The sequence below is a fragment of the Lagopus muta genome, chromosome 1 (genome assembly GCF_023343835.1).
Source record: "Lagopus muta isolate bLagMut1 chromosome 1, bLagMut1 primary, whole genome shotgun sequence".
NCBI lineage: Eukaryota > Metazoa > Chordata > Aves > Galliformes > Phasianidae > Lagopus > Lagopus muta.
Window position 1 is genome coordinate 54,041,350 of NC_064433.1, and position 20,508 is coordinate 54,061,857.

The following is a 20,508-nucleotide window of genomic DNA, read 5'->3' on the forward strand; positions in this document are numbered from 1 at the left end:
ATCCAGCCTTTTTTCCCTATCAAATACCTGAACCTCCAGAGCTATAAAACTATTAGCAGTGCCATGGAAGGGGAGGGGAAGAGAGTAAGTTCATCTGTAAGTGGTTCAACTGATCTGCTTCCCTAAAGCTGACATTTCTGGAGACAAGGCTGTCTGCACTGGTTTTGTTCAGATGCAAGCATTTGGCCAGGCCTTGCTGTTGGTAGTGTCAGCGAGAGCAGGAGCCCTGGTAGTGCCCCCCAGCGTGGTGCAGCAGGCAAAGTAACCGAGTTCCCAAGTCAAATGTGGGAGCCTTTGTCATGTGTCAGCGTGAGCAGTTCAAGCATAAAGTGATCTGCAATGTCTCTGCAATTCTAGCTTAATGAAATGTAAGGATAACTTGGAGCCTGAGATCTGGAAAGCACAGTGGGGTCTGGGAAGTGCGGAGTGCTTGCTTTGCACTCCCCTGCCTCTTACCTTGAAGTGCTGGAAGGCTGTGCTTTGCTTCCTGAATCGGAGGTACAAGTATCCGATGAAGGCCACGACTCCAATAACCAGGCAGATGCCAAAGAATATCCCTGTCCCTGTACTGGCATGGAGATGAGCCTGGAAGCATGGACAGGGTGAGCTATGGGGTGTGCACTGATTGCCTGCCAGCACCTCAGTACTGTGATGTTTCTCTGAGCTATGTCTGAAGTCCTTAGCTGCTTTTGTGGTGCAGTTCCCCACTACGTGATCCGCAGAGACCTTTGAATGCGACCTTCTGATAATAACTGCAAACTAGAATTTGGATGCTGCGCACTCAACAATGGTTTTGGTACAGCTTCAGCTTGTTTGTGTTTTGAAATATCCAGAATAGACTGTTTTATGCGTATGCATAACTTCTTAATAAATTCCTAGGCAAAGAGCTGAAAGAAATTTACACGTAATCTGGATTTAACCTATGTGGGAAGAATGTTTCCAAACTGGGTTGGTGGTTTGCCTTCTGCAGCCCTGTGGCCTGATACAACTGCAGTCCTGAAGGGAACTGCTGGTTTTGTGCTGGTGATAATTTTGTCTGAAGGTTCTAGGGTGCTCCGGATGTAGTTTCCCAACCACTGTGCTCTTTGCTGGTAATCCTAGGAGTGAAGAGGGATCTCCAGTGCGGAAGAGACTCTGGCTTTTCTCTATGATGCCTCTGTGTCCTTCTTAGAGAAAGGGTTTCTACATATACGCTGGCAAAAACAATCCCTTAATTATCCTGACTAGTATACACTCTGCACTGAAGTATAGTGCAGTTGTACAGCTAAATATTAGAAAATCTTTGCCCTCCTGCATTTGAGTTATGAAGAAAATAATATGCACAGTATTATCACTGTGGTGCTATGGACTGACAGAAATGGTGTGTTATTTTGAATCGAGTGAAAGGGCCCAAAGGAAGTGAGAGCAGCCCTTTCTGCACTGCGTTGCTTCGCCATGTGCTGTTGGGTTTGGCTTGGCTGCTCTTCCTCATGGATGGGACAACTGGAACCATGGCAGGAATTTATGTGTGCAAAAAAATAATCTGAGTTTTCAAACACTTTGTTTTGGAAAGGAGGAAGTGCCAAAACCAACAGTAACGAGTTTTCCTCAGAAGCTTGAAAGATGCTTTTGGGAAAATTCAAAGGGATCTTTATAAAAGCTTGGGTGTGCAAAATAGCTGAAGAGATTGAATTGAATTGAAAAAAAAATATATGGGAAGAACAGGCTTCGCTAGCACTTTGTTCTCACCCTCTGAATTTCTTTCAATATAACCTTTTAAACTGAAACTGTATACATGGGGAGCAGGGGGGGAACTGGGAATATATGAATATCAGAAATTAATTTGGGATATAAGCCACAGCCACCTCTCACTACCCCAGAAGTCCCTATGTACTTACAGGTGCTGGCGGAGCCCTCAGAGGCTCTGAAATGACATGGATTATCCCATTGGAAGCGACTATATCCCATTCAACAATAGCACTTCCATCCACGTATCTGGTCTCGGTCTACCAGGAGAGAGAACAGTGAGATCTGAGCTCTGGCCCTCCTGCCTTGGGAGCTTATTTCCCCAGCTGCTATGTCAGATACTGACACATTAAGAGAAATCACTGGTGGGCTTGGTTTGAGCCTTCATCCTTATCCTCTATACTGCCTGCAGGCTTTTTTTTTTCTTTCTTTCTTTCTTTTTTTCTTCTCCCTCTACTTGAAAGTTACCAACAAACTTCACGAATGCAAGTGTCTTTACTGATAAGCTGCTGCTCTTGTCTCTCCTGCCCTTTCTCTGTTCTCTCCTGTAACCCTGACTGTTTGAAAGAAGGGTTGACCCAGGGCTGTATCTCCATGCTGCAGTGCCTTCAGGCAGTCTGAGCTGCATCTTTTGAGTTGTGCATGTTGGAGTGTGGCTGCTTGCAGATGTGTATATTCACAGTTTGCCAGCTGCTATCATAATAATGGAATCATAAAGTCATTACATTTGGAAAAGATCTCTAAGGTCATTCAGTCCAACCATCAGCCATCCCCACCATGCCCATTGACCATGTCCCTCAGTGCCACATCCACACGGTTCTGGAACACCTCCAGGGATGGTGACTCCACCACTCTGAGCAGAGATCCAACCTAAACCTCCCCTGGAGTAATGTGAGACCATTACCTCTTGTTCTGTCACTTTTACTAGGGAGGAGGCCAATCCTTACCTCACTACAACCTTCTTTCAGGTCATTGTAGAGAGCAATAAGGTCTCTCTTGAGCTCCTTCAGATTGAATGATCCCAGTTTCCTTAGCTTCTCCGCATAAGACTTGCGCTCCAGAAAGCTCTACTGCCCTTCTTTGGACATGCTACAGTCCTAGCTCTGCCCACCCTAGGAGCACCAGTCTTCTCAGTTCAGCCTCTTATTGTTGCTGGCTGTAACCTCACAGTGTTGCTTTCCAGATCAGCACGTTAGCTGATTAGAAGGTACAGGATGAGAGAGAAAAAGCTGGGGATTTCTTACAAAGGTACCTGTTCGGTGGAAGGAGCTTGGTATTCTTTTCCCCCGTTGTCTGTAATTAGAAGTTTTTCTCCAAGACGAGTCAGGAGAGTGGTTCCATTTGTCAAGTCTTCATAAAACACGATACTGGCATTAGATAAATGATATTCAATGTCTCGACCGGAAAGTGTCTAAAAATCAGAAAGAAATACAAGGAATATTAATTAGTCCCTTTAATCCACTGGATTTACCTCCAGTCAGAGTGCCTGTGACCTTTTTCCTCTCTGCTGTTAATGTTTCAGTAAGTGCAGTACAGGTCAGGGTCTGTTGGGAAACCTGCATGCAAACAGTAGGGAGGATCCTCCAACCCTGCTGGCCTTTGGCTGCTGCAGGCTACATCTTGGCTGTGCTGGCACAAAGGGTTTTACTCTCTCGTGACCTGAAGTGATGAGCCTCGTAGATACTCAGAATAGCCTGATGCAAGGCAGAGCTTAAACTCACAGGAATTGAAATCTCTTGTGTCCTGCTTTTAATAAGTACACGGCTTTATACCTGAGTGGCTTATCACTCTGGGACAGGTGAAGAAGTCCTGACCTCATCTCAGTAGCTGGGGTTGCACCTCAGCTGTTGGAGGCAATGTTTTGTGGAAGGAAGGAAAAAAGGACAGGCACAGGAATGAAGCTAGGAATAGCCTTCTTTAAAGCATTTGCAAGAAATATCAGAAGTACTGCTTTCTTTGAATAACCGAGCTTAATGAAGCCAGGGGAGATTTCATGTCAGACACCTTTACAGCTGGATGACTAAAATTCCTGATGGAAAATTCTCTGGGGTGAGTCAGACTTTCAGTAACTTAGTATTCCTGACTATAGAAGGAAAGCAGAGAGTATGAAATTAACCCTTCCAGAAGCACAGTTCAAGCTATATGGGATTACAAAGAAATTGTGCCATACAAAGACTGTTTTTCAATTGAGATTGCATCAAGATAGAGAAACCCATGAATGGCTGTTCAGAAAGTGCTATTAAAATGAAGAAAGAAAAGTGAAAACATTCTTGCCTGATTTTCCCTTAATCCACTATCATTTGGAGCGAAGAGTGTGGCATGCACTGACAGGTCGGTGAGGTACCGCAGGAATGCTCTCCCTTTCCGAGAGCTGTTGGAGTAAGCCATGATTTTCTGGGCAGAAACAAAATTCAGCTTTAGTGAAAGGCAATTTCGAGATAAAAAGATGTCATATGAGTAACAATAAAGAGGCTTTGCTTTCTGTCCCCTACACTGGCTGCGGACAACAGCCAGTACTAAGGTACTAAGAGGCATAGCTTAGTGTGGAAATGCTGGTGGTAGGTGGATAGTTGGACTGGATGATCTTGGAGATTTTTTTCAACTTTGGTGGATCTATGAATCCATGACAGTGTTTGGGTGCCGGGACAGCCCAGTTATCCCTGTGCCCGTGGCAGACCGTACCTCCAGGAAGTTTGTGAGCGTGGGGAAGGACATCAGCACTTGCAGCAGGTTCCCACTGCAGGAGGAGCCATCCCCCACGTAGCCTGGCCTGCAGGTGCAGTTCACCTCTGGAATGCACAAACACAGACAGCTATGTGAGCCAGTGCCCTTTTCTAGGCAGTTTTGGTTCTCCTTGTTCTTGGCTGCCAAAAGTACTCAAAACAGGGCCCCCTTTGTGGCGAGGCTGAGATGGCCATTCTCACCTTTTTCCCTGTAGCAGAAGACATCCCATGTTTCACTCAGGTTGACCCTTTTCCCGTAGTCCACAATGCCGACGTACCCAGCGCCACAGTTTGGTGATGAGAAGGCAGTAGGGTAGCCCACTCTTTGGCCATCCAGCCAGCCAGCTGCACACAGGTGGTACCGCGCCTGCAAGGCCATGAGGGAGAGAACATGGGGAGAGCTGGGTTGTGGGGCCAGAGCTGCCGATGGACAGGGATAGCACCTGACATCCCCCAGCCCACTTTCAGGAATCTGAGTGAACTCCCTGCCTTGCAGCTTGCTCTGCTTTTGCTGCTCCCTGCCCATCCAGCCCTTTTGTTGCTGCAGAAGGAGTCTGGCTGTGGTCCAGCCTCATATTTTGTGAAAAATGTCTCTCAACCATGAACATCTTCCTTCCTTCCTTCCTTCCTTTTGCAGATGGGAAGGAGCCAGAACAGTACAGTCTGGCTCACCCTACGGAAAACAAGTCTTACAAATCTGAGGTGTGATGATGCTTATTCCACTGACATCAACCATGTGTTGCCTACAGCACATTCAAGAAAAGGAGAGTGGAAATAGCTCTGCTAAATTAATCGTAATCCTAGAGCATTACTTTAATAAAAATAATAAAATCCAAACATAGATCTAACTCATACATTTCTTATAGAAGAGCTAAGAATTACAACTCTCATGAAAACCCTCTGCAAGTCTGACTTTATTCTCTGGAAAACTGGAAACAAAAATTTGGCAACTGAATTGTTTTCAGTGCTGTATGAGCAGGCACGAGCCCCAAAACCAGTCTGAAAACTGCTCTTAGGCAAACATATCCTGGGCTGGCAGAAGGGAAGAAAGGTTAGAACACAAAATTTATTGGCACTGAGCAACCCCCTTGCTCCTCCTTCTCCATTTACACCATGGTATGAGCAGGCACGAGCCCCAAAACCAGTCTGAAAACTGCTCTCAGGCAAACATATCCTGCGCTGGCAGAAGGGAAGAAAGGTTAGAACACAAAATTTATTGGCACGGAGCAACCCCCTTGCTCCTCCTTCTCCATTTACACCATGGCTAAATCCACACTGGGGACTCCTCCTGCAGCGAGCTTACATCACCTTCTGTGCATACAGCAGCTGGTTGTATGTGGCGACAGTGGCTGACTCATTGGCACAGGCTTCCTTTGCCTTCTCGTAAGTCATCTTGTACTGCCCCTGGGGGGACCGTAAATGGAAAACTCCAACTGTCGTGTCTGCAGAGAGAGAGAGGGACCAGCTCTTACTGATGGGGCTTCCATTTCTGCATTAAAAATCAACTGTGCAATAGGGAATATTGGTAACTTTTATGAAATATAGTTAGGACAGACAGGGAATCATGGGTAACATTTCTACCTGGAATGCCTTCATCTGTTGGTTCATAAACCCAGTACTGCGAAAGTATTTAATGTTCTAAGCTGAGTTGTACTTACATCTCATTGTTTCCAGTGGATATAGGTAGAGGACTAGGGATCTTACAAACACAGGGATCCAGGCCAGACCCACTGACATCAGTGCAGTGGCACGGGGACAAGGACCTTTCTGTCCCATGGTGTGCCATCCTCACCTTGGAAGTGGAGATCGGTGCAGTCTGCATCAGGGTGGCACTGCCCATTGTTCTGCAAGCAGCGGTCAAGAGGAAGCTGCATCACTGAGCAGTTCAGCCCATCACCAATGTAGTTGTTTTTACAGTCGCACTTGCGTTTATCCTGGTTGGGGGGAGAATAAAAAAAGCCAAGGCAAGTATTTCACTGACATAAAAGTGGTATTTCACACAGCATACTGAACTGTTGGAAAAATGTCACTTGAGACAGCCAGGAATGGGCAAACAGAAAAGTTGCTAGTAACAACCATGATTCAACAGACTGCAAACTGTCACACTGTTGTTTCTTCTTTTAGGCAAAACATTTATGCACGTACCTAGGTGTTTTGCTAAATAAATGCCAAGGCATAATTCCATCCACAAAGCTAATAATGTGCGTTGGGGAATTATATGACATGTAATTAAGACAAATGGATTACACACCAATCAAAATTACATCTAAATGGCAGCATGGAAACATGAAAGGAATTTAGCAGTCCACTGATCATAATAAATTGGGAACTATAAACCGAGGAAGCTGACACAACCAGGGACTGTGATGGTTAGCAGCTGGAATGGATTAACAGTGAGGCTTTTCTAGATAGTTCCTGGAAGACACATCAGGCAAACCACCAAAATGGAACAGATAGATGATCCCAAAAGCACCAAGACAAATGCTGGATCAAATCTCTGCCACGAGTTTTCCTCAAGCTTTGATCTTTCATGCCAAGAATCATGTGGCTGCAGGAGCTATCTAAGGGTATGATCAACCAAAAAGTGATGTTATTCTCCCAACTGTCCCCAGGTTTAGACACCAATATATACACAGTTTCATGCTGCCAAACTTCTATTGCAAATAGGGATAGCCAAGAAGGGAGAGCTACAAAACAGGACAGACAAACTACGCATGCAAAACATTCTATTTACTGTAGCACCCTTTTCCTCTGCCCTCATCTGAAACGATGCCAAAATGGACATGGAAAGTAGACTGGTGTCACATAATAATTGTTCTGGGAAACAGGGGGCTCTGAGAAGCAGAGAGTATGATCCATCTGGGAGGGAGACTTCTTGGCACCGGGAAGAAGTGTCTCAGACTTCCCTATGAAGACCCAAATCATTTAACTTACAGGCCCTATGACAGTGCAAATAGCATGTTCATGGCAGCCTCCATTGAACCCATCGGCACAAGGGTTTATAGGAAGGCATGTGAAGCCGTCTCCTTTGTATCCCTTCTGACAGTTGCAGAAGATCTTCACCCCAATCTGTGTGCAGTTGGCTGCTTTGTGGCACCCACCATTGTTTTGTTTGCAGAGGTCTGCAGCTGCACAAGGAAAAAAAAATGCATGAGTAATGTTTGCTTTTAAAGGGTTTGTTCCTCTCAAAGGCAAACCACCTTCAGTTTGTTCTTCTAAGGCACATTAAAAATACTAGAACATCTCTTTGGGTAAAAATACTATTTGAGTTTCCTGAGGCACTCCTGCAGTTGCAGAATAGCTATCCCTTAGGGCTCTGAAGTGCTGGGCAGACATCCTTGCTTTAATAGACATAGCACCAACACCTGGAGATTCTGCTTTGCCTCTTGGCAGCCCAGAAGAGCTGCCTTTAGGGGACTCTGCTCCATCCAAGGTGAATTTGGTGGATGCGAGAAACCTGGCTTGAAAGTGACAGTTACTGCAGTGATGCTACTGGGGAGCTGCTTTACCTAGAGCCAGTGAAAGCGATCCTGAAAGTGCAATACTGTGAGAGGGAGCTCACCTGTGCACGTGATTCCATCCCCATTGTAAAGTGGCTTGCACTGGCAAGTGTTGTTCTCCATGCAGACAGCGTTGGCAGAGCAGCTTGGTGAACACACTGGTGGCAAAGCTGTGGGGAAGGCAAAACAGCTGGGATGTAGATGGTATTTGCATTGCAATACTCTTGCTTCATATAGACAGGAACACCCTCATACCCTCAAGTCTTGCTAACAGAAAAACTTGTACAATTTTTTTATGACTGATGAACTCTTCGATAGTACCTTCCAGGGAGGGAAGCACTCATATGCCCATCTCACGGAGGGGAAATAGGGAGGTGAAAGGATTTGCTCATAATCTGAAGCAGCATTAGGGATGCTGCTTTTGGAACTCCCTTAGTCTCCAGCGAGAGCTTCTGGCATTATCAGCATTTTTTCACTCTCATCTACGCACTCTCAATTCTGTTGAGTTGTGAATGCTGTCAGCACCTATCTCCAAGTAACAGAGTGCAGGGAGCAGAGGCAAATACCCAGCTTATTTTCACAGAGCCGGCCAGTCCATCCTGTCTCACAGAAACATCGTCCTGTCCCTGAATATCCTTCCTCACACTGCCCGTTGTTCTTGCATTCACAGGCTGCAAAGGAAACACATAAAGATCATTTACAGAGTCATTGCTGTGAAAGCAGAAGATATTTCCATAGAGAAGCCTTCCTTAGACTCCCAGTTTAGGTACATTATTACCTAGAAATAACTTTGCTAAGTTTGACCTCACAGTTTTTCACCATGAGTTGAGTTATGCAGAGGACCTGATTGCCCAGGGTGATTGGACAGCCTCTGTTCTTAGAGGTTCTCAGGTCCTTTCAGTTCCACTCTGAACTGCATGGTCTGAGCTTAGAGCTGACCCTGCTTTGGGCACAAGTTGGACTCAAGACCTCTTGACATCCCTTGCAACATGAATTATCACGTGATCTTACAGCTGTAGAACTAGCATTAGTTCAATGTGCATTTGAAAATGAATATTGTCCTGCATAGCGATAGCAGTAGAAAACCTCCCACAGAACTACAGCAAGAAGGAGCTAATGGCTGAGGTGAAGACTCAGCCTGATCCTGTCCTAATAAGCAACAGCTTCAAGTTGTAGGGAAGGCCTCAGCTGGACAGCAATGTGGCCTGAGGGAAGAAGGAGTTTGGTTGCTGTTCAGGAGAAGGTCGGTCTGATTAAGAAAGTCAAATATAAGGTAAGTAAGCTATGCCGCAAAATGTGGATAAGTTACACGTAATGCCTTTTTTAGGTTTTATGTATTTTTGCTTATGGCTTCCTTTTATTTATGGCATGTTACCCATTGTGCCCTAGAGGTTCCTCTAATCTATAGGTGATGTTTTTCTCTGCTCTTTTGGTGCTATAATAACTTATATACTGAGTCTGTCTTAAAAAATTATTGATAGCTCTCTGTCTTATGCAATGAAGAACCAGCCTTTTTTGTCTCATTTCACTTTCTCAAATATTCTTGTTTAAAGAGGGTAATGATGTGAGATTTGGTCAGACTTTGATTCTGTGAGAACCTGTTTCTGCTGTAAAGGAATTTCACCCTTTGGCTTTCTTCCATTTAGTTTGGTTACCTGATTCTTACTCAACATAAGTACATATTGAAAAGAAGTGGCTGTAAGACTTTTTTTTTCCTGCTAAGTATCACAGTCTGAGTTTCAGAAAAGCAATTCTCATAGAGTTTGTGCTACAATATGCTGTGAGATGGATAAGCTGGTGACGTGAGTATTCCTGAGCAAGATGTGTTACTTTAATCCTAAAGATGTCCAGCTTCTAACCTCCAACCCTGTGTGTCTTGTGAGTGCTGCAGGTATACACAGTTAGAATGGAAGAGTTAACATCAAAACTTCTAATCTGAAGGCTTCATGTTGGGAAAACATTTAAGTTTAAGGGATGTTGTTGATCCTGTTTTCATCTAAATTACATTTTAAACCACAGCCAAGTAGATATATGAGCAGTTTCTTGTCTGCTGTCCCTCTTCACAAACTGATTTCAACTCAGTGTCCTTTTCCTTCTCTTTTGCAAAAGCAGTGCATGGCCTTGGCCTCCTATGATCCTTGAGGAGCCGTTGTGCTAACTAAAATACTGACCAGTCCTCTATGAGAATGAGAGGGAAAGCAGTACTGTAGTTGATACACCTTGATGACTGAGGATCTGATTCCATTCCATGTCACCTATATACCATGCAAAAGTAGGAGCTCTGCACAGAAAACTAAGAACACCTCTATCCTCACTGCCTTTTCCTTCCTTCTGAGACCTTGCATCATCCCTCTGCATGAGGAGATGTTCAAGAGAAATGCTAGTGTTGAAAGGAGGAAGCATTTTTTTTTGTTGCTCAAAACCACATCATAGACAAAATGGTTCAGATTGGAGGTGGGCAGTAGTATGGAAATGAAACATAGACATACGCCTGCAGCTGGAGCCATATCTGCCTGGCAAGCACAGCTCACACGAAGTCCCGTTGAAGCCACTGTAGCAGTGGCACTCTCCTGTGCCAGTGTAGCCATCGTCACAGTAGCCATGGCTATTGCATGGAGTCTCTGGACCCCCTGGGCAAGCTGAAAGGTCAAAAAAAAAAAAAGGAAATGAGAGGATAATAATTAAAAACGTGGATATTGAGCTCAAGTGCATCCTTATCCATTGCCACTGTTCATTATTAATTGTTTTGAAAAATCTTGAACAAAAATAACGCCTGTAAATGAATCTGCTCGGGTTTGTACAAGCAGCTATGACAGCTTTGACAGCAAATTTCATGCTCTGAGATCCCCGAGGTGCTTTTACAAATCCTGTCAGAAAGGTGCTGTGCACCCTTCCAGCCTCAGAAGGCGCAGGCCTTCCTGTCTTTCTCACTGGGTGCTGCCCTACCTTGGCAGTCGGGCCCGAAGTACCCCTTGCAGCACTTGGCTGTGTGGATGACCATGGAGCAGTTCCTACGGCAGCCATCCCTCCGTAGCCCATAGGAATCATAAGTGCACCGGTAGATCCCCTCCTGGGCATCGTGCATGGCAGTGCAGAGAGGTAAAAAACACAGGAAGATGAGTGCTATGTGGAGATTTGATTATTTTCTAATCATCGTTTCTGATATGCATTGAATTAAAATAGGATGTAAGAAGCCTCATACATTTTTCCCATACAGCTTGCTAAGCTTGGCTAATGAGGCAGGGACTGATCAGAAGCACTTGCTACAAGAGATGCCATGTGAGACCAACAGTCTTCCCATGCCCAGCATGCCTTTAGACAGCTTTATGTTATCATATAAGACAACAGTTGAGTTTTCCCTCTTTTTGCCAACCAACTTATTCCAGTTTGTGTGTGTGAAGTACAGAGATGAGCAAGTTAGGCTGCTTAAATGCAAGACTTCAATGTATTACCTTTGGTTTTGTCCCTGGAGGGCATTTGGCACCACTGAAGCAGCTAGCACAGTACCCCTGTTGTACAAAATGGAAAGGAAAATAAGCATGCTGGCAACAAAAGAGTATTTTGAGTAGATAAAAAGTGTCTGTTTTGTGTGAGCAGAAAAGAATGTGGGTTTATCATGCTTGAAACAGAATATAGCTTTGGAGAAAGGAGAGAACAACAAAATAGTTGCATTGATTTATTGCCATGAAATGCAAGAAACGAATGTTTGCCCCAGAAGAAACCTACTCCTGATCTAAACAAGTAAGAAAATGAGATGGTGGATATTCTTTAAAAAAATATTCACATGGGGCGCATAAGATCTGGGTGCATAATTTGAAGTACTGGTAATTGGTTACTTCTTGGGAAGCAGAGGCATTCTGAGGGAATGACACCCATTTCAATTAACAAAATAAGGAAAAAAGAGGTAACTGAAGTGGGTGAACTATGCAAAGTTGTTGGTTTCCTGACTGAAATGTGAATTCCAAGATGTTTTTAGAATGATTACATGAAATTTAATTTACTTCTAAGTGATTTTTTTAACATGTTTTGAATTAAGCTAGAGTAAATTTCATCTTTAAACTATTTTAAAATGTTTTGGCTTGGAAATAATGAAATTAACAGGAGTTTCAGAAGCGAAATCACAATCTGGGGATCAAAGGTGGATGCAAAGGTGCCCAAGCCTAACAGGAAATTTGTGTTTCATCACCTTTACTTTGCCCTCTTCCAGCACCAAATGCCCACTCTCAGAAAAATGCCACCAGTGGCATGTGCTGCAAACATCTGAAGATCGGTGGGTTTCAAAACTTCCTGACTGTAGGACATGTTGAAGTTCATGGAATAAACTTCATCCACGCTGTGTCAGCTTAGATGTGTTGAGTGTAATTTCTATGAAAGCAAGAAATGTGAGAGGCCAAGAGCCTGTCTCCAACAAGTGTGATAGAAACAAAGCACAGGTGAAGGCAACCTGAAGTGATGGAACCTAATCTTGCTAGTGCCAAAGCTGCTCAGAGCATTGACCCATGTCCTTCTGCAGGCAGGGTTTGGCCCATGGGCTGTGTCTTTGGTAAATGATAGTATGGCAGAAACAGATGGACTAACCATGATGTCCACGGTGAAGAAGCTGTCACAGCGGCCCCCCAGGCTGGGGTCCATCAGCAGGCAGTCTATGCCATAGGCAATGCCCCCGTCAAACTCCAGCTGCCGCTGCACAATCTTGCACTGTCTGTCATTCAGGAAAAGTGTGCCCTGAGGGAGAAGATGGGGAGAGAGTGTGACAAATGGTGAGGCAGTTTTCTGTGGGGCCAGACTGGATCCAGATTCTCAATAGGAATCAGGGAGGATTCTCTCCTTTAGGAATGCTCCTGATGTGCAATGGTGTGTCAAGCTGTCCTGTAGGTAACGTTGATGCCTGCAGGCTCTTGAAACAACATTAACTTCTTTTCCTAGGGTTCACAGTGCTAAAATCTCACTGTTGGGAAGATCTTTTTCGTTTCCTCTAGTGGACTGGCCTACCTCAAGTGCATTTTGGCTCGTCCACATTTTCAGAGGCATATGCTTGTCAGAGAACATGTGAGTATGATCTGTTATGTTTGCAGAGAAAAAATGCTGCTGTTTGGCTTAATGGGTGGCATACATACCTACAGTCTTAGTCTGTAAGCAATTACAAACCAGAGTTTGTACCCAGATGATGTATTTACAAGGTTTCTGCCAAAGCCAGGTTTATCCTAGTAGTTTGTATTTCATTTTAGGAGAAATCAGTGTGCTAGTATTTATCTTTTCAGGTTGCTGAGAGCAGTTTTGAAGAAATAGCATCTTACAGGAGAGAAAATGACAGCTTTGAAAAACTCTTACAAACCAACTAGCATGCTGAAAGGGGTAGAGTGGATGCACCAGTTTTGTGGCTGTTGACATGGACTGACAACAAGCAATTGAGTTTTGGTGTCACTAATCATTTCTAGGCTCTTTACACAGGCACAGCAGGGTTTATATGAGCTGATTCCGTGGCAGAGGTAAGGGGTGAAGGTGCTGGCATGGAAAATACTTACAATCTCTTTGTTATCCCCGCAGCTAATGCTGAGGTTGGAGCCCTGCAGAGTCTTCAGCAAGGTGGAGCGGGGGAGTTGGTAGGCTAATATCTGAGAAAGAAGCAAAGAGATGTGTGTGTTCAGTCTCACTTGTTTCAACCTAGGCAATGCTCCTAAAAAAAGCATAGGTCTCACCTCAGCATTGCGGACAATGTGGAATTTGAGATACTGCACCAGTTTGTCCGTGTTGGACTTCTTGAAGAGGAAATCCTGCTGCTCCTGGGGCAGACTGCGGATAGCTGTGTCCGTGGGCCAGAAGAGTGTCACAGGTTTGTGAATGGGATCATTGATCAGCCCAAGCAATTTGTTTTTCTGCAACATGCAAAATACTTTTCTGCGTGCATGTAATTAATGCTCTCTCTAAAACAATGTTGACCCTATAAGGTGAATATTGGTATAACTGGGATGCAGTGGTTACTGGTTTGCAAATGTTGCGACTTTGAAAACTACTGCTGAGTTACCCAAGTTGAGCTATATGGCCCAATTCTCTGAAGTGCTTCAGCTGTCCACCAAAACTCAGGCTATAAGCCCAGATAAGGGGTGAAAGACATATTTGGTTTGAACACTGGCCATATGATCTGACTTACTATAGGACAGAGCTGAGCTGGGAGATGAAAGCTGGCTGAAAGTTTTTGGCTCCACTGAGGAGCACCTTGTCAGTGTGTATAATCAATAGATATCAAGATGTTATAATCACAATATAATTGTATAATCAATAGATATCAAGATGTTATAATCACAATATAAACAAGAGAGTTAGGCAAAGTAGACAACGATAACAAAAAGAGAATATGTGGAAGAGCTTACCCTTCAGCTAGGCTCACCACAGAACACCAAGAGAGGGGATCTCCAGAAGAGATCCTTCCCACTGGTAGCCAGCTCTTAAATAGGTCTAGGAGGGGTGCAGCCTGGCTCCACCCCTTCCTGCAGCACAGGTGAATTGCCTTCACCTGTGCTCCTCTGGCTGACTCATGGCTCGCCTCAGGTGATCAATCAGAGGTTCAAGCCGTGACTCAGCAGTTCCCATACACAGTGATGTTGTGTGCCATGTCTGTGCCTTTATTTTTATTAAAAAAAAAAAAAACAAACATTTTAAACATGTTCCTAATGGCTGCTGACTCTTGTGCACTTACCTCTAGCAAATTGCTGAACAGGACATATCCATTTTTGGCTGCAACCATTTCAAGGCTTTCCTACAAAGAAAGCAGTAGCCAGTAGATTAATGTGATAAATACATTATCAATGTATTTAAAACACAGATATTGTCTTATTTCCCCTTTAAGTGTTATTGCTTTTTTTGTTTTGTGTTTTGTTACAAAAGCCATTGAAGAAGCCCTGAGCAAAAGTCCTCTTACACTATTCTTAGCATGAACGTACTTCCTGAATGAATTTAAAATATAGCATTTAACTTCGTGGGCAGTGTCAAACCATTTTTATGGAAGGTCTTCTTAGTATCACTACTTTATGTAACACTTGCATAGTAACAACAGTTAGGTAATATAAAAGCCCCACAGTTGAGAATAACCATGAGCTGCACTTACCCTCTTAGAGCCTGGGGGGAAATCCTGAATGTGTGATGGGACCAGGATCTGGTTTATGACATGAATCACGCCATTTGTACCAACAGCATCACTGGATATAATTTCAGCTTTATTGTTCAAATACAGAGAGTTCTGAAAAGGCAATTAAAAATATTTTCTGTGGGCTCTTGTTGGATGGTGAGGCTGCTGCCAAATTTCTTTGATATGGTGTCTTTATGTGCAACAAGTAGTGGTTTTCATAAATTACCCCTTGCAAGCATGGAAAACAGTGGAACCAAACCCCAGAGTTGTAAGGTAAAGGAACTCTCAAAGCAAGGTTGACACAACTCCAGTGTTAACATGGCAGATAAGTACTGCACATTTTGGCTAAATAGACACTTTTTTGATTTTTTTTTTAATACTACATTTATTCTTATGCATCGGAGAAGGTAGGGAAACATTCCATTTTTGAAAAAGGCTGAATGAACCCAGCCTGGTCAGACCCATACCTCTTCTTCATCATGTTACCTGAACATAGCTGATCTGTATGGCGTCCCCCTGCAGAGAAGTGATGTTTGTGAGCGTTGTCAGGTCACTGTACAACAGGCTGGCACAGCCCACTATATGGTACCTGAGGATTTGAGCCATCACCCCTTTGGCAAGCCATCCCCTCACCTGCAACAGAATGCAGAGGAATTGAGAAGCAGCTGAGCAAGGTGGCTCCATCTGAAAACTCACAGCCTTCTTACTCACCCTCTGGTCGCTATTTAAAACTTTTGTGTGAGGTACGAACACAGTGAAAGGGCCTGGGCCAGCAGTATCTCTGATGGACAAGGCCTGTCAGATTGGATGGGATAAAAGCAGTACAGAGTCATTAGTTTGCAATGATCACCAGTAATCTAAAATAAGCAGAGAGCTCTGCTGAAGTGGGATGAATTCATCCATCTACCATGGCAACAGAACTGAAGCTAGAATATAAGTCTGACTAGTTGGCCAATATATGTGAATCTGTGCTGTCCTGAGCTTGTGGGTAAACAATTGCTCCTGACATACACTGGAAAGCAATGACAACTGGTAATGCACACCAGCATCCTGTGATGTTTCAGACATCTGGAGATGGTGTAGCAAAATGAAAATGCTGCTGTGGGGGTAGAAGATTGATATTCACTCACACTGGAATTTGTGAGAGAAGTACTGGAAAGTTTTATACTGAACTGGCGGAAAAATGCAGTTATATGCCTGGTAAGGAAGCCTAACATTTCCCAGGGATGCTAGGGATTCTATAGCAGTTAATAGTTTAAATCAGAGCATCTCTGATGTTAATGCCTTGCGATCCGAACCCAGTACCAATTATATCCAAGGATTTTGGTCAAGGACTTTGGTATACATCAGATCCCTGCCTGTTCCCCTCTGCACATCCTGAGGCAAAACAAACAAACAAAAAAAAGCCAGCGCTTTTCTTACCTCTAAATGAAAATAAAACTTAGATGTGTTGAAGTTCCTGAGAAGTTCCTGCAATCAAGAACATTGACTTTGTAACAATGCTGCAAACCTGGAGCAATGTGCATGGAATGCAACTAATTGCAGCACTTGAAAAAAAGGAAACTTCTAGCTTAGAGTTAATGCTGCCATTGCCCCTCTTCTATTCTTGCCTTGTTCTATAAAATAACAGGATTCTTTGAAACTTGAAACTACCAGTAGTAATGTGCTAGTGCTGCACTATCAATCCATCAGTGTAGTGGTTTTCTCTTGAAGCTCTGTTATCAGTAAGAGATCCCATAAGACAAAAACTAGCTTGTCAGTACTGGAAGGCTGCACTGCTGTGGATGTACTGTGTATTATACCCATTTTTTGTTTTGTTGTTGTTATCTAGCAATACCCAATTCTTGGATTAGGTTAATTGCGAATTCTGGGTGAGGGTTACCCACTTATAAAAAAAATTAAAAAATAAAGGCATGTTTATAGATAAGTATATATCTATAAATATATGTTTATAGATAAGTTTTGTATTCAATAGCTATGTGAAGAACAAGAAGGGACAGCAAATGTATGCAATACTTTACCCTGTGGATGTTGCCTCGGCATTTAAATCCATCTCCAATGTAGTTTGGTTTGCAGGTACAGGTCCGTTCTGTTAGCTCGGTGTCTTTACAGATGGCAAATTCACTGCATCCTCCGTTATTCTTGTAAGATCAAAATTTAAAGTATTTCTTTGTTTCCAGGTGTAATAAAACAATTCTAGTTTATCATTTTTATTCCCATGCATATACATTAGGAGGATTTAATCCAAAGTGGCTTTTAGAAACCAGCTCTTACTGACACTTATTACTATGTATTTGTTCTTGCAAACAAGAAAGTATATTTAATGTACCTAAGAAATCACATGACTCTCCTTTTATCCAGGTAATGTGCTTTGGAAGCAGAGGTGCACCCCAGCACTGCTTACCCTCTGGGAAACTCTGAGCTGAGGGGTTCACAGCTTTGACCCATCACGAGTCTGTGCTCCCCACTTAGCACCTCAGGTTGCAGTAAAGATTTTATCCTGGACTTGACAGCAAATCAGGAAAAAATGAAGCTGTCTTGTTTTCTTTTGTGTGCTTGTTTTGTCCTTCTCGGTGCTGCTTATCCTTTGCTTATCCTTTGCCATGGGCAAACTGGAACATCCTTTGGGATCCTTTGGGATCTCTCAGTGGGGCTGGCCATAAGTAGTAAGTTTGGATATGCTTGCTCTTTTTATTTTGCTAGCTGTAGGCAGACTGTTGGCAATCTTGGATTTGCCATAGCTACTCATGAAGTTTTGCTGCAGAGAGGTTTGGCCATATTGGAGCTAGGTTAGCCTCTGGTCTGACAGTAACAAATCTCAAGGCTATTTTTTTTTTAAATGGCAGGATTAGTAATGTGGAAGTTGCTAGAACATGGCACAGAAAAAAGCATAGGACAATGACTCATAATTTCAAGCTATTCGTCCTGTAGCTTATGTCTTTGTTCTTGCTCTTTCATCTCAGCAACCTTTCTAGGTTAGAGAAAGCTTGCTGACAGGCAGGGAGCATAAGAATTATTGTCGCTGTGCTCAGTACACAAAGAATTAATGTGTATGGGAGACTGGGTATGTCCTTGCTGCAGCCTGCCAAGAGGCAGTGCAACGCAGCTTGTGCAGAGCACTGCATTGCTTGCAAATACATGGCTTGCAGTGGTTGCATGAAATGGAAGTGGCCTCAGGTGAAGGTCGGGAAGGGAAATGCCATGGGAAGGGTCTGGGTTGCATTTTGTAAAGGCTAAGAAGGAAAGTAGTTTGTCCTGAGAAGACACTCTTATTTATTTTTATTTATTTTTAAGCCTGCATGGCTCTAGTCTTTGCTTCATGGGAGTTTTGCCCCAGCTGAGCAAGCAGGCTGGGACCTCCACTGGGAACTTATACTCCAATCAGTTCTCCAAACAACTGTTTACCCCAGTATGGATTTGACTAGTAAACATCCAGCAATGGTGAGGACTTAATGCTCTGATTTGGCAATCGAAACTTCAGCCTAAGAAGGGTGTATGTTTGTTGTCACCTGATCATTCCTCTCAATTAGGCCACCCACATGGACTCCCATATCACAGCAGGGTGTTTAGTGGCTGGAGAATATTGAAAATAAATGGTGGTTTTTACCTACTGTAGATTCCTTTTGCTTCTCAATCACCTTGCTCCTGGAACAGCTACAGCCTACCTACTGAGCACCCCCATTATATATATATGTATATATATTTTATTGTAGGTAACCTGTAATAGTTCACACCGAGTTTTTCCTCATAATAGCTAAAATGTTGGTTAGACCTTTGGGACACGAGCCCTAATTTAGCTAGTGGTTTTTTATAGGAATTCCATCATCTACTGAGAAGACATGATTTACATGCTACCATTACAGTCTAGGATCTGTGTCTCTAGATCTGATTTAAAGTTGTTTTTAAGACTCAGTGATGAGTCCAGGCACTTGTATTATGTCCAGGCTGTGGTCCAGGAAAAACTTTCACTGCATATTTTGTTTCCAAAATAGTGACAGTATGAAAGCAAGTAGTGAAGTAAGAACGTTTAAAAATTAAATAAGTTAATGTGATTTCTAAGCATGAAAGGGCTGGTTTACTTATCTAACTTATACCAAACCTCAAAGTGTAATGCTCATAGCAAGATCTTAAATACTCTCTCCATGTGTTACTTACTTGTGAACATAGATTGATATATGTGCATCTTTTACCATCTCCAGAGTATCCCTTCAAGCAATTGCAGACTGCCTACAGAGGAAGAATAGGAAACATGCATACATGGGGTTGTTAGATTTTTCAGCAAGTTTACATTTAATTTTCTTTCCTTTGTTTGTTTGTTTGTTTGCTTGTTTGCCAGGTTAACATTTATGCTAAATGGGAATAACTCATTTCCTAGTGAGATGGTTTACAACTCATTAAACAAAAAGTACTTCACCTGTCTTGCAGCAGTTCCTCAGTTCTGAGCTACCACAGACTAAGGCTGAGGAAAAGCAATTTCTGACAGGATCTATTCCTTCCCCCCCACTCCCCAAGCTTGTTTATCTCTCTTGTTTCTCCTCTGCTTCTCTGATCACTTAAAATGACACTTTGCATATCTGGACCGTCATCTTGCTGGCAAAGAAAACTAAAACCCTAATCTGTTTTTCCCATTTTTTATGCATGGGTTGTTACTTCTTTATTTTTCCTTCCTGTTTTTTTTTTTTTTTAAGTGATAAGTCATACCTACAAAACACCTTTAGAACTGTGTCCTGATGTTACTGATAATTTCCCACCTGCTGGCAGCATATTCAGTGTTTGTGTCACAGTCACTTAGTTGGGCGCTTAGCCTTTCATCTTTGTGATAACTGCGACACGGCCACAATGACTTTGACTTCTCCTTTCCAGTTCTACTGCTTGATGGTTCTCAGTTTTGAGTGAACAAGTAATACATAAGAGATTGAATTTTCAAGATGTTTTCTTTGGCAGAGAAAAATCTGCTAGGCAAAATGTTAGTATCTGAATGACTGAAATTCCTGCAGAAGCATTTCTGCTCCTGAAGAAATTTTGCTGTAACTGCCTGTTGCAGGATTACAGTCCTGCCAATACCCAATATGAAGCTATAGAGGGATGACAAGAAGTGCTGCAATCAGGCAGTTTAGCTTCTCCTGGATCTGGCACAAAAACAGAAACACTAATCTGTGCCACTTGATTGCCTGGGCAATTTGTTCCTCTTTTTTCCCTTTGTCTTTTCACACTTTTTCCCTTGCAGAGCATGCTGTACTTCTGCATGGGAGTTGCAGAACATTCACAGGAGGAGATGCTGCTATTCTGTAACTGTTGAATGAGAATTATGATTCTGCCTCTTCTGTTTCTTTGTGAATATATTTGAGATGGGAGAAGAGCTGGTCTGAAATGGGATTTTTCCATAGGCAGTTTTTATAACAGTAACAAAAATAATTTGTCAATACTTTGAAAA

General features: G+C 43.1%; 1 protein-coding gene across 2 annotated transcripts in view; it reads right to left on the reverse strand.

Moving 5' to 3' along the window:
- The window catches only part of STAB2 (stabilin 2), a 78,387-nt gene that overhangs the window by 2,872 nt on the left and 55,007 nt on the right, over window positions 1-20,508 (reverse strand). For both annotated transcript variants that reach the window (XM_048948846.1, XM_048948836.1), the window contains 24 exons: window positions 19,230-19,301; window positions 17,096-17,215; window positions 16,497-16,544; window positions 15,786-15,869; window positions 15,561-15,707; window positions 15,054-15,185; window positions 14,646-14,705; window positions 13,648-13,824; window positions 13,474-13,563; window positions 12,527-12,673; window positions 11,401-11,457; window positions 10,895-11,018; window positions 10,438-10,587; window positions 8,515-8,619; window positions 8,011-8,118; window positions 7,383-7,576; window positions 6,241-6,382; window positions 5,757-5,890; window positions 4,650-4,815; window positions 4,408-4,514; window positions 4,000-4,119; window positions 2,978-3,136; window positions 1,878-1,985; window positions 457-585 (listed from right to left, as the gene is read on the reverse strand). In XM_048948846.1, the coding sequence (XP_048804803.1) occupies window positions 457-585; window positions 1,878-1,985; window positions 2,978-3,136; window positions 4,000-4,119; window positions 4,408-4,514; window positions 4,650-4,815; window positions 5,757-5,890; window positions 6,241-6,382; window positions 7,383-7,576; window positions 8,011-8,118; window positions 8,515-8,619; window positions 10,438-10,587; window positions 10,895-11,018; window positions 11,401-11,457; window positions 12,527-12,673; window positions 13,474-13,563; window positions 13,648-13,824; window positions 14,646-14,705; window positions 15,054-15,185; window positions 15,561-15,707; window positions 15,786-15,869; window positions 16,497-16,544; window positions 17,096-17,215; window positions 19,230-19,301 (2,880 nt within the window). The remainder of the gene's footprint in view (window positions 1-456; window positions 586-1,877; window positions 1,986-2,977; window positions 3,137-3,999; window positions 4,120-4,407; window positions 4,515-4,649; window positions 4,816-5,756; window positions 5,891-6,240; window positions 6,383-7,382; window positions 7,577-8,010; window positions 8,119-8,514; window positions 8,620-10,437; window positions 10,588-10,894; window positions 11,019-11,400; window positions 11,458-12,526; window positions 12,674-13,473; window positions 13,564-13,647; window positions 13,825-14,645; window positions 14,706-15,053; window positions 15,186-15,560; window positions 15,708-15,785; window positions 15,870-16,496; window positions 16,545-17,095; window positions 17,216-19,229; window positions 19,302-20,508) is intronic.